This window comes from Cydia strobilella, chromosome Z, assembly GCF_947568885.1.
Source record: "Cydia strobilella chromosome Z, ilCydStro3.1, whole genome shotgun sequence".
Taxonomy (NCBI): Eukaryota; Metazoa; Arthropoda; class Insecta; order Lepidoptera; family Tortricidae; genus Cydia; species Cydia strobilella.
Genome location: NC_086068.1, coordinates 11554843 through 11568573, shown reverse-complemented (window position 1 = coordinate 11568573; position 13731 = coordinate 11554843). Strand labels below are relative to the sequence as shown.

The 13731-nt window shown below is 37.8% G+C and overlaps 2 protein-coding genes across 2 annotated transcripts in view; one reads left to right on the top strand and one right to left on the bottom strand.

Moving 5' to 3' along the window:
• The window catches only part of LOC134754416 (triosephosphate isomerase), a 279469-nt gene that overhangs the window by 44835 nt on the left and 220903 nt on the right, over positions 1 to 13731 (bottom strand). The gene's annotated exons all lie outside the window — the stretch shown is intronic.
• On the top strand, positions 7266 to 10294 carry LOC134754340 (uncharacterized). The gene is made up of 3 exons (XM_063690619.1): positions 7266 to 7401; positions 8412 to 8470; positions 8878 to 10294. The coding sequence occupies exons 1-3, from the start codon at positions 7384 to 7386 to the stop codon at positions 10133 to 10135; spliced, it is 1335 nt and encodes a 444-aa protein (XP_063546689.1). The 5' UTR covers positions 7266 to 7383; the 3' UTR covers positions 10136 to 10294.

Below are 13731 nucleotides of genomic sequence, written 5' to 3'. Positions count from 1 at the left end.
CTATTGTTCAATTGTAAGAAATATATAGAAACGATAAAAAAATACAGGATCTTAAAGTTATAACATATTAACTAAGTAAATCAGGAATAGGCCTAAGAAAATAAAGATTAGAGAACAGTTCTAAATGGAATCACGAACTCATTTTCCGGGGCGGTGCCGGCGGTGTAAGCCGTGTCAAGCGTCACGAGTCACAAGTCAAGCACACTGACCCACATTAGAGCATTATACTACTGAAAAACCTACTTATAGGCACAGAAGAGATAATAAGCAGGTAGAGGTGTTACCTGCAACCTGCAATGTAGAATGAATTCTCACTGACTAACAAAACTGATCTTTGGCAGGAAGGTCAGAAGGTCACCCGGAGACGTAGCTACGATGACAGTCATACATCGACAAACACCAAACTAAAAGTAAACATGTATCTGTATGACAGATGCGGCGAAATGTTGCATCATTTCCATATTTAAGTATTATATTTTTGTACGAACGATCGTCACTTGGCTAAAGCACTGTTATTCTTACTTTGTGTACCCACAGTTCAAAACTTAGATTTTATTGTGTAGGTTTGGTCGTAACACCTTAGTTTACATTCGGATGGCGGCTGCAGCATCGTTTCTACTGCAAATTTGCAGCGGCTGTTGTGACTAAAACGTTCAATCGGTCACTACTCAAGGAAATTGATAGTGACGTTTTCCATTTTCCGCTGCCGCATCGCTGCACCTGCAACGCTGCAGCAGTAACGTAATCCAAATGTCACCTTATGTCATGACGCTTACAACGTTTCAGTCATGTCGGTGTAAGTCCAATATAAATTCAACGTTTCCTTGCTTGATAAAAAGGTAAATTATCTCCGGATAAATTTACAACGGTACTAAATAAATAATAGATTCAGGCGTTAAATTGCGGAAATCTATAAACATTACATATAAAACATAGATATTACTTCGCTCATCCGCGAAATAATCACAGTCAATCAGTACTATATAATAACCCGTTATATTAACTTGCGTATATAAATACGGAAATAAATATAACAAACCACCCTGCTAAGTATATTCATTTATTTGGTGGTTTATTACACAACGGAACTATTACACTACATTTGGTGTCGTTACATTTTTGGACACACGAATATCTACCATCCCGTAACAAATTTTCCTTAACAAAATAACAAGAACGTAACTGACAATTAGAGGGAAATAGTACATTGTGATACAAGTGTGCTAAGTTGGCCATTACACAGGAGGCGATATTGTGCGCGCGAGCTGTAAGCGAGCGCGCAATAAGAAAGCCGATGTGTGTAATGACCAATGCACACGCGTTTCATACGACGTTTTCAACACACTTGCACACAAAAAAAAAATAAAGTTCCGTTTCAAAAACTTCAAGAATAATGCGGGAAGAAACACTCAGTACCTAAGTGATATTTTATACGTGGTATCTAGTAAATTGCAATTGCATGAGGTGTGCCATAACACTCTTAACTGTGACATAACATCCAGATAATACCTCGGACACGCATGTCTCTGCATAGAACTTAGATGTTACAGTAAACATTGAGATAAACTTCTGATTAAGTAGTTTTCTGCTTGTATAACTTGTATCCTAGTTTCAAGTTTTATTTGGATTCGAGTATAATTAACTGCAATGACAAAAATGAGATATCCTTCTGACTTAGTTCTGTCTGTGTTCTGTTCTGTGTTCTGTGTTTTGTACAATAAAGAGTTTATACATACATACTTCGCCTACAGGAAAAAAAATTGAAACACCTACATTCCCCCTTTGCACTCCAGTAGGTACTAAATATTATCTCCCAGACACAAATTTTGTCCATTACGCTTTTACGGTGGTTGTTCGTTTAGCACCACCCAGGGGACACGTGTAGGATATTAAGAGTAAGAGGCGGCGATAAATTTTGCGTTAGCCCGCAAAATGGTAGTTTTAAGGATTCCGTACCCAAAAGGAAAAAAAAACGTGACCCTATTACTAAGACTCCATCTGTCCGTCTGTCTGTCACCAGGCTGTATCTCATGAATCGTGATAATGTGAATGTCAACTGTCTAGTTGACATTTTCACAGATGATGTATTTCTGCTATAACAACAAATACTAAAAACAATAAAAAAAAAATTAAAGTGCTCCCATACAACAAACGTGATTTTTTTGCCGTTTTTTGCGTAATGGTATGAAACACTCACTTGGCCGACTCGCACTTGGCCGGTTTTTGTATTGAAATTTGAAGTGACGTTTTTGGTTGAAGAAATGTCACTTTTGACACTGACAGATCAGTATCATATCGTGGAAACAGCGGCCTGTATATGTATAGGTATTAATGTGCAAGGCAGACTAACCAAAACCTTAAAAGGTCAAAGGTGGCTAGATAGAGAAAAAACGAAAACATCTAATTTTCATTTATTTTCAGTTGAATATCGTTACCCTGCATACCATACCATATATACAGACGGACAGAAGGACAGACGGACCTTTTGGGTAGGGAACCCTAAAAAAATAATATTAAACAATAATTCTCTAAAAAAATCTTCGAGGTCACCGGGGACTGTGGGCTGGCTCTTTCCTCGCCCCAGGATCGGCATAGCTATCCAAAGGGGGAACGCAGCCAGCCTTGTGGGAACCCTATCACAGGGATCGGACTATACATATTGCACTACGTCACCCATATTATGTTTTATCTCTTTTTTTGGGTTCCGCACCCAAAGGGTAAAAACGGGGTCGGGACCCTATTACTAAGACTCCGTTGTCCGTCAGTCCGTCTGTCCGTCCGTCTGTCCGTCTGTCTGTCTGTCTGTCACCAGGCTGTATCTCATGAACCGTGATAGATAGACAGTTGAAATTTTCACAGATGATGTATTTCTATTGCCGCTATAACAACAAATACTAAAAACAGAATAATATAAATATTTAAATGGGGCTCCCATACAACAAACGTGATTTGTTTGCTGTTTTTTTCCGTAATGGTACGGAACCCTTCGTGCGCGAGTCCGACTCGCAGGTTTATTAGGCATTAGTTTTAGTTTTGTAGGTACATTCAATTATAGGTTACTTTTTACTGTAAATTTATTATTAATTATGTTTATGGTTTTAATAAAAAAAAAAATTAAATAATAATTGAATGAGTAAAATAATACATTTTTATCATACATTTTGCTTTATTTAACTTTAAAAACCCATTTAATGTCGTAATAACTGTGGCTGTACAACCTGCCGCTGCCTGCTGTGTTGTGCTGTGTGTGTGTGTGTGTGGCTTTACGTTTTTTTATCACGAAGAGGAGACTTTTTGCGATAACTCAAAAACGGCTAAACTGATCATGTTCGCTATAGTTTTCATTTAACGTCTTTCTTAAGCTCTACCATTTTTTTTCATATTTTTCGGACTCATGGTTCAAAAGTTAGAAGGGGGGGACACAATTTTTTTTCTTTCGGAGTGATTATTTCCGAAAATATTCACTTAAACCAAAAATATTTGTTGAAGACCGTTATTCGTTTTGAAATACCTATCTAACGATACCCCACTGTAGGATTAAGCAAAAAAAAAATACACCCCCACTTTACGTGTATCCTACACGTGTGGTACCCTAGATTTTTTAAATGTACGATTTTGTTGGATTTATTGATTCATATATCCATGGCAAATTGCAGCTTTCTAGCACTAACGTCCATGGAGCAAAGCCTCGGACAGACAGACAGACGGACGGACATGGCGAAACTATAAGGATTCCTAGTTGACTACGGAACCCTAAAAAACTAGTGATATAGCCGAGGGATTTGACTGGAAAATTTAAATCAGAAGTATATTTACAGAGTAGGCAATTGTATAAAAGGTAAAAAAAACCGTAGACAGTAAATATATAACTGATTAACGGCTTGAGATGAAGTAAATAGTTTATGTATATACATATATATATACCGTGGTCAAAATAATTATTTACAGCTCTCATACTTTATATGGTAAAAGTTTTTACATTAAAATCCGCACTAACTACTTAAGGGTATATACAAACGCGTAGTTACACTGCCTACCATGCCATGTAAAAATGCTATTATAAAACTGTTTTTAACATCTCGAGGTTTATGATAATGAAAGTTGAGTTTGCATAATACAGTAAGAAAAGTAAAAGTGGTGAGTACAAGTAATTAGGCATAGGAGGTACGTTGTAGGTACCTCCCACAGACGCTTCGGCTGTGGAATGAGCTCCCTGCCGAGGTTTTCCCGAGGGGCTACAGTATGGAGGTCTTCAAAAAAGGAGTGTACAGGTTTTTAAAGGGTCGACAACGCGCATGTAATATCTGGTGTTGCAGGCGTCCATAGGCTACGGTGACTGTTTACCATCAGGCGGGCCGTATGCTTGTTTGCCACCGACGTGGTATAAAAAAAGGTAAAGATTAATCGATGACGTAAACAGCAATGGCTTCAATACATAAGAATAAGTAAGTTGAAGATTTTCGATATTTTTATTATCTTAGATAATATTATTTAGGTAATAAATAATAAATACTAACTAAATACCCCTAGTATTTAAATGTTTGTAGGTCGGTCTAAATAGTTGGATTTAATTTAAATATTATTTGTACGAAAGACGATTTTTCCATTAGAATAGCCCACTGCGTCACGCTCTGTGTACAATCGTTATTTTTTAAATCGACACATTGATACCACTGCTTTGAAAAGATCGGGTAAGTAGGTATGTAGTTAGTTCCTTTATGTACTTCGATTACGGGAATATAATAGTTACCTACGTAGCTGTAACTTGTATGGAAGCTGCCACTGAAATGCAGTGGTAAATGTCAGATTAAGGTAAAAGCTGTAGTGAATGAAAACACTCAAGAAACGTGTTTGGTATGTACTTATATACCTATATGTGTTTAGTCCAACAGCCGCGGCAATCACTGTCTTTACTGAGTATTCAATAAGCTATTCCGGGTAGGAACATGTATGGCTGGAGGGCCGAGAAGTACCTACATAGGTACTTATTTGTACAGTTGTGTGCAATATAATAGCAAATAGGAAAATTAAAATTAGGGGAGAATTATAAGTTCAGATCAATTATATTGGATCTTTTTTTATAATTCTTCTGCATTACTTGACATTGTTTCGAAATTAACTGTAACCTTTACTTAAATAAATATTGGAAGTAAAAAAAAATGAAAATCGGCTTTTTTACTACCTCGCGGAAACTTATAAAAACGTAACAACCTACGGAAAAAATACAATTGTGTACTATAATTGTAATTTAGTGTCTTGCCTATTATTTCCAATTAAAGCTTTTCATCTAAACCCATGTCATCCAGAAAAAAAAAAATAACTTCTATAAGACGATCTTCGTGGCAGTGTACTAAGTCAATCATTCGGACTTTTTTGTTGGTTTTGGCTAAATACTCGGTTTTGTTTGTTTGCTTGAGGCTCTAAACTAAATGATGGTGCCGCTCATGACAAAGCAAGTAGTCGGTCAAAAATCAACAACAAAGTCCAAATGAACTCTGAGACGAAGGTCGTCTTATAGAAAAGTTTATTATTTTCTGGATGACATGGGTTTAGATGTATATAGTTTTGATTGGAAATAATAGGCAAGATACTAAGTTACAATTGTATATTTTTCGTAGGCAGTTACGTTTTTATAAGAATTTCCGAAAGGTAGTAAAAAAGCCGATATTCACGATATTTTTTTTACTTCCAATATTATTTAAGTAATTTTGAAACAATGTCAAGTAATGCAGAAGAATTATAAAAAGAGATCCAATATAATTGATTTAAAGTTATAGTTTTCCCCTAATTTTCATTTTCCTATTGACTTGCACACAACTGTACATATATCACATGTGATAAACTTTAGGGACGCTTATGTATTACTTATACCAACTTTATACACTTTGGTAAAGAGAGCAACGGAATGAAGCAGCTGAAGTTAGACTGACAGACTTTCAATGCGAAATAGAAGTTGGTACCTACAGTCACCTCTGCAATAATATTTTTACAATGAAGTGCGCAAAATATATGACTCGCACCACGCACCAACGACTAGAGATATTTAAGATTGTATAAAAAAAATGCGTGGTTTTATGAAAACACGATACAAGTGAAACTTTTTTTCGGATTGTTGGCATTTATACTACGGATGTACTTAGGTATGTAGATGAAGAAAATTTGCAAGTACAGAGGTCTAATTTATCTGATTTTCTGATAAAACAGTTATACAGGTTGCACGCTATTTAAAAGCAACTTTGACGGCTACCTTAATTCCTATCTAGCGACGTACCTATACATGTCCCCAGCAACGGGATTATTAGGTATCCTCATTTTAAGGAATAAATTTTAAGGAGGGATAAGTTCGTCTTTCTACAAATTATGGTGTTTTTTCCTGTTCTGTTTTCTTTTTGTTAATCTCTCAATACATAACTGACTTATACAATTACGTGCATATCTTATAGTTATATCATTTGATTAATGAATAATATTATCTGAATATTTCCTGAGCATTTCATTGCTCAGGAAATGTATGATTTGTTGATGCCTGGTCGTTTCTGGTTTCTCATAGGTTCTTATAGTTATAATGCCGGCATAATATCTATTGTATGCATAATGTGTCCATCATGACATTTAATTACCTATTTAACCAATAACATAAGACAGTGCTTAATAAATGTAAAATATATGATCATTTAATAATTATCGAATAAAACTAAACTTAATCACTGAACCTAAATATAAATATAAACTAAATGTGTATAAACTACTCCCTGACGCAAAGGTGCCCATCACGCCAGCTGCGTTGCCGCGTTGGATTGCGATGGATAGCCTATTATCGAATTATATTATATATTAGTAAGTACAAATTATATTAATTGTACCTACATATTACGCATTCCTAAGAATAATTATCGAATTATATTATAATATAGTAGAATCAAATGATATTAATTGTACCTACATATTACGCATTCCTAAGAATAATTATCGAATTATATTATAATATAGTAGAATCAAATGATATTAATTGTACCTACATATTACGCATTCCTAAGAATAATTATCGAATTATATTATAATATAGTTGTATCAAATTATATTAATTGTACCTACATATTACGCATTCCTACACTACGGAACTAAAAGGTAGTAAGTTATTAAGATTTGGCGTATTTTTCAGGTTTTTTATATAGTATTTACTGATAAATATAACATTATCGATGTATATTTTAGCGATCGGAGTAGGGTGGTTTACATTCACTGTAATATAAAAGGCAGCGCTGCGGAGGCAGAGTTACTAGAGATCTCGCGTTCATCAGATCAGACACAGTTAGTGATCACAGACACAGCAGTCTGAGGAGGGGGTGACCTAGCAACCCGATCATTTGTACCCCACGCACCATGGCCGCCCGCCTTGGCGTGAGTAACCATTATTTATACAAGTGGATCTATCAAAACCATAACAACAATTACTGTAGGTACTAAATGGCTCTTAATTGATTTATTAATCCATTAATTACGAATTAGGTAAAAAATCCATTCCAACGGTCGGTGAATAATATATAATTTTGTTTTTATATGGTTCGTAATTGCGATTGACCTAGTCTCACCGAGCGATGTACCTACCGTTCCTATAAATGTAAGGTAAACGTCCTAGTGTTTGACAGCTTAATTCCACTAGTTGACAGCCTGTTTGTTACCTCCGATACTTTAATTAAGATTAAACTATTAGGGCAATGTTCAGCACTGGGACATTTCACGTTATGTCTGTGTCGTTATGGACTCCTGAAAGTCCCTTCTATCTAAAGTGACAAAAAGGTCAAACCTCAATGGCTTATGAATAATATCTTCTATCTATCTAGGATAATTTCCTTACATACATAATGTAACGTAACATGCAACCATCTGCGATTTAAGTAAGTGTTACACAACAAGCAGAGTTTAGAAGTCTGATTTGGCCGAAGATTACTGGCTGACCCGATTATGTAACTTCACTAATATGTTTTATTCTTAATGGGTTAAAAATGTTTGTGCCACTGAGATGTGAACGTGAAGTAAAGCTCTCATCTTCGCGTACAGTTCCAATTATTCAATTACGGTAACTCTTACTGAGTATTATGTACCTACCTACATGTTATGTCATTCGGGGCACTCGGACGAGTCATGTGCAGGCCTAAATACTTTCGATTGCAACCAGCGTGCACGAGTCATGAACTACTATGGCGTTATTCATAAACTCGTTACTGGCCTTAATTGCTATGAACTTTGTCTTATCTATATTTTGACTTATGTATTTGTAAGAAAGGGATAAAACATAATTTAACCAAATCAGGGCCGTAAAGTTTTATGAATAAGGGGGGTTAGTACCTACTCCTTATCAAGGTCTATAGATGGAATCTTTATACTTTATATGTTTTGTTATATTTCAGCTAAGCGGCTTCCTACTGGCTAGCTTTGGCGTCTGCTTCGCGACTTTTGGACATGAACAGTTAGTATATTCATGTTGTTAGTGCTTTTACATTTCTCCATCCATTGTTCACCATAAATGCTTGTGACGTAGGTTTTTCGCGCGTTTAAAAATCGATTAGTGACACTGCAGCCTATTTAGTGGCGGAACCGCAAAAACAACACTGGATGTAGCAATTTGGTTGAGATTTCTATTACCTAGCAATTCTCACGCCTCTCTTCACTGCGGTTAACGGTGAAAATCGACCTATTGTGTGCTAACGATATATTATTTAGCTTTTGATGCTATCTATGTATGCACTTTGTTTTTATTGAATTGTTAAGATGCATTGCGATTTTTTACTTCTATTGTTATATTTAGTTCGCCTTGATGCAATGCAAACTTTTATTATGTTACATATGGTACATAGAATTTTATTTTGTTCACAGCGTTCACATTCGTATCCATATACCTGAACCGCACCACGAGTCGAAAGAAGTAATAGTTCATGAGCATCACGATGACCACGGTGGAGGCGGCGGTGGCTACGGCGGCGGACACGGAGGCGGCCACGGGGGCGGACACGGGGGCGGACACGGCGGCGGCCACGGCATTGAAATCGAGAGTCTGCATGGAGGCTTTATCGACCATCTAAAAGGCCACGGCGGTGGAGGCCACGGCGGAGGTCATGGCGGAGGATTCGGCGGAGGGCATGGTGGAGGATACGGCGGTGGCCACGACGGAGGATTTGGAGGTGGTCACGGGGGAGGATTTGACAGTGGCCATGGTGGAGGATTTGGAGGTGGCCACGACCACGGTGGCGGCCACGATTTTGGAGGCGGACATGGCGGCGGAAGTTTTGATTTAGGAGGCCACGATAGCGGGCACGGTGGTGATCACGGCGGTTTCGGCGGTGGCTTCGGAGGTGGTCACGGCGGCTTTGGAGGCGGCCATGATCATGGTGGCGGCCATGATCACGGTGGTGGAAGTGACTTCGGTGGATCTTTCGGCGGCGGGCATGGTAATGATTTGGGTGGCTACGGAGGCGGTCACGGAGGCAGCGGCGGTCACGATCATGGCGGCGGTCACGATCATGGCGGCGGTCACGATCATGGCGGCGGTCATGATCATGGCGGCGGTGGCTTTGACCTTGGCAGCAGTTTCGGAGGCGGCCACGGTGGGGGACACGGAAGCAGTGGTGGTCATGATTTCGGTGGAAGCATTGGCGGCGGATTTGGAGGCGGCCACGACGACCATCACAGTGGTGGAGGCGGTGGCTTCGGAGGCCACGGCGGAGGAATATCTTTAGTAAGCTCAGACAGTTATAGCGGAAGCAGCCATGGATCTGATGGCCACGGATCGGGCGGACTGGGAAGTTTCGGAGGCAGCGGAGGAGGCCACGATAGTTACAGTTCAGGTGGAGGAGGTGGCCATAACAGTTACAATTCGGGTATTACTAGCTACGATACTTATCACAGCGGTGGTCACGGGGGCGGCGGAGACAGTTATAGCTTAGGCGGAGGCTCAGGAGGCCATGGCGGTGATAGTCATAGTGGTGGTTTTGGAGGCGGCCACGGAGGTGGCCATGGAGGTAGCCACGGAGGTGGTGGCCATGGAAGCAGCGGTGGCCACAGTAGTTTCGGAGGTGACAGCTACACAAGCGCTATATTCGCCGGGCACGGCGGTGGCCCTTATCACAAAAAATAACTTATTCCGATAAATATAGAAAATCAACTAAGTCATAGTCCACGGGTCTTCATGGGCCTAACAGTACAAGCATACTCGTCTTAACTGCCTTTGTAAATAGCTCATAGTTCTAAGTTATTGTTGCTATGTTATAATATAGAGATATTGAAATTGTTTAAATTATTGTGTTTTATTTTGATTAGATCGGAATTAATATTACCTACCTTTTCTCACTAGATCGTTCCGTTTGGGAGGTGAACGTTCTATTTAATACTAAATCAGACAGGCGATGTAACTACAATTTGCTTTTATAAATAAACACATCCAGGATGTGGGACAACATGACCCGAAGAAATGTCAAAAGGTGATGCGTGCATAGGTATCATGTCGCTTCCCTAATGATACGTAGCAAAGTCCTTTTGCAATTCGACATGTCGCCTTATAGTCTGCCGTTTTTCAACATTTGATAGTGGTAGCCACTGTAGCCAGCAACACATACAGCCAAACTTACCAAATATTCAGATTGCATTTCTTTTGTTTAGGAAACATGACACGAGAAAGTGACGGAGCCATACAACGTGAAAATAAACAACAAGTCATTTGATAGCCCGATATAAGATATAATGCCCTTAAAGGGTTGCCTAAGTTAGCGCATTTTCATACTTATCAATAGAACGTACACTTGTTGCTGCACTAGCTGCTATAGTAAATGCTCCTAATACAGCCGTGATCTATCAGATCTATATTAAATACCAATGTTAAGTTTTTTTTAAATGGATTGTTTCGAGCTGTCACAATATTTAAAGTTTGTTTACAGCTTAGACTTATGGCAATGGCGGCACAATGACTCTGAGGAAACTTTAAGATGTCGCGGTTCGCAGTAATGGAGACACAAACACTAATTTCTCAGCATATGAAGTCATAGGTACTATGAGCCATTTCCCCGGATTGCACATTTTACTTTAAAACCTAAAAGATCATGCATGAGTATTTAGTATTTCTCCGAAGAAACGATTTTTAAGATGTATGTTTTATCTTATCTAAACTATTTTTAAGATACTTGTAATATACATGTTTTACTCGAGATAGGTAGGTATTACCTACTTTATCTCATTGTATTTTTTTAGTTAAAATATTTACTACGCTGCTGCATTATAAATAATGTATTTATTCATTAATCTTCTTGTTTACCATAATATTACGATAAAACTACATAACGTTCCTTAGTACATTTGACGTTTTCAAACTTTAAGATGAAATAACTCAAGTGTCGACATTTGAAAATATTTTATAAAAATACCGACGCCGTACGCCGTACACAATATTTATATCAAGACAATTAGGGGATATTAAACAAACCATTAATTTGAGTCGAAATTACTTTCGAGGCACTTTGCATATATTATATGAGTACTTTGGCAGTAAAGTTGAGTAAACTGCGGGGAGAGTACAGTATTTTTCTTGCTTACCGAGCACAAGTCATTTAACAGAGTTGTGTATCGAAACCTAGCCAAGCCCGACTAGTATTTAAATATTAAATCTGAATTTAAAAAAAACACCACTAAATATATTAGGGCCATATGGTGAATTAAATAATTGGCGTCTTACAATCAATCGGTCGACCCATTCTATTGAAGAATACATACACAAACAGTGTTACCCTGAAATGCATACACCGTCACCGTTCCGTCAGGGGTACGAAAATAACCAACTAAATTAAAGTAGAAGGTGATCCCACGTAGCAGTACATTTATCGCTACAGTGGAATACACTAACATACATGATAAGAACTCATACGTATACAGGCTCTTTCTTTTATTGTAGTTGAGTAAGGGCCTGTGTTTAATGAATGAATGATAAACTTTATTTCAGACACATTAGGGATCCATAAAATTGGTTAGTAACAAATAACAAAACAAAACAATAAGGATAATGTTAGTATTACTTAATGCTAAAACAAAAACTAAAAATGATTACCTGTCCTACCTGCGCAGTCTAGATTGCCCGCTGTCAACGGACATGTAATTTCATCATTTTCATCCAATGGTGCTGGAACGGGTCTCTAAAATCCATGCGTTTTGTTGCAAGGATTGTTGAAGGAATTAAAAGCTCGGTAGCGATGAGAATAGTGACCGCGCGCGGCACTGCGCATGCCGCATGACTATCGGTATCGGAGGATCTCGATAATTACGTAATGTGCGCTCGCGCCCTTCACTTGGAAGCTTCCGCGTAAGCTCGGTTGGTGACTTGCAAGCTCGCTGCCAATACCGACAGGGGATAGGATTGTTATCCAAATGAATAATTAAAGGTGATAAGAATTTAAGGTGTCCACTATAGGCAGTAATAAGCACTGGAGTATTTCATCAACACTAACGTTGTGTCTATTGCAGATGAATAATCAGTATTTTACTTTGGATACCTACACCGCGCTTATTGCCCATAAAAGCCGGTACGTGACCTTAGGGCTATTCCTTTCGCATAATAAAATTAACTTTCACTTATTTTAACTCCGACATTACTACTAAACTAGATGTTAAGTATTTTTCGAAAATCAAAAGTTAATGGGTATAACGAGGTCATATATAATAATATAAAAAATGTAGGGTATTCTTTAGGGTAAAACAGGATTCAATATAAAGAAAATAAACCCCATTTATAATATCTCCCTAAACTTTAATCTTAAAGTAACCACAAATTTGGTCATTCGATTTAAGAAAAACGGCCAAGTGCGAGTCGGACTCGCGTTCTAAGGGTTCCGTACATTACACAATTTAAACAATGTATTTGTAAGCCCTCATTATGCAGCAGTAAAATATTATAATCACATCCCAAACCATATAAAAGCATAGGAAAGAGACGCGACATACGAAAAAAAGTTGAAATCATTCCTTGCAGAAAAAGCATACTACTCAGCCACATAATTCCTAGATGATATTTTTCATAAGTAATTAATATAATTTTGATATACCGCTATTATAAGGCTTGTTTATGTTCCAAAGTTAGTACGTAAGTAAACTTATTAATACTTAGCTTAAGAAAATGTTTGCAAAACCCTTCTGGGGTCCATGTGATACTTATATACTCTGTATTTTTTTGTAACAACTTTTTACCATGGTGCAATAAACGATATTATGATTATGATTATGATTTTTTATCTGAAATGTCTTTAAAAAACCCTTAGGGGGTCGGATCAAAAACTAAGTACTTAAGTGCTCACGCTTGACTGCACATATCTAATAGGTTTTCCGATGATCTATAGGTAAAGATCTATTTTGTGTATTTTTTTCAAAATTTTTGACCCAGTAGTTTCGGAGATAAAGGGGAGGAATGGTATGGAATATATTTGAGATTCTTACAATGAGCCCTTTCATTTGATATATAACACGATATAGTTTGACAAACTTTATTTTTTTATTTTCTCATTTACCCCCAAAAGTGGCCCCCGTGTTTAAAATTAATTTGTTTACGTTACATGTCTATCATTGGGTCACAAACTTACATATGTGTACCAAATTTCAACTTAATTGGTCCAGTAGTTTGGGAGGAAATAGGCTGTGACAGACGGACAGACAGACAGACAGACGCACGACTCGCACGAGTGAAAGAAAAGAGTGTGT

What these genes read in the sequence shown, in the direction of transcription:
- LOC134754340 (XM_063690619.1), top strand. An exon ending in GCGACTTTTGGACATGAACA is followed by an intron (nt 8,471 to 8,877) that starts GTTAGTATATTC and finishes TTTTGTTCACAG; the next exon opens with CGTTCACATTCGTATCCATA.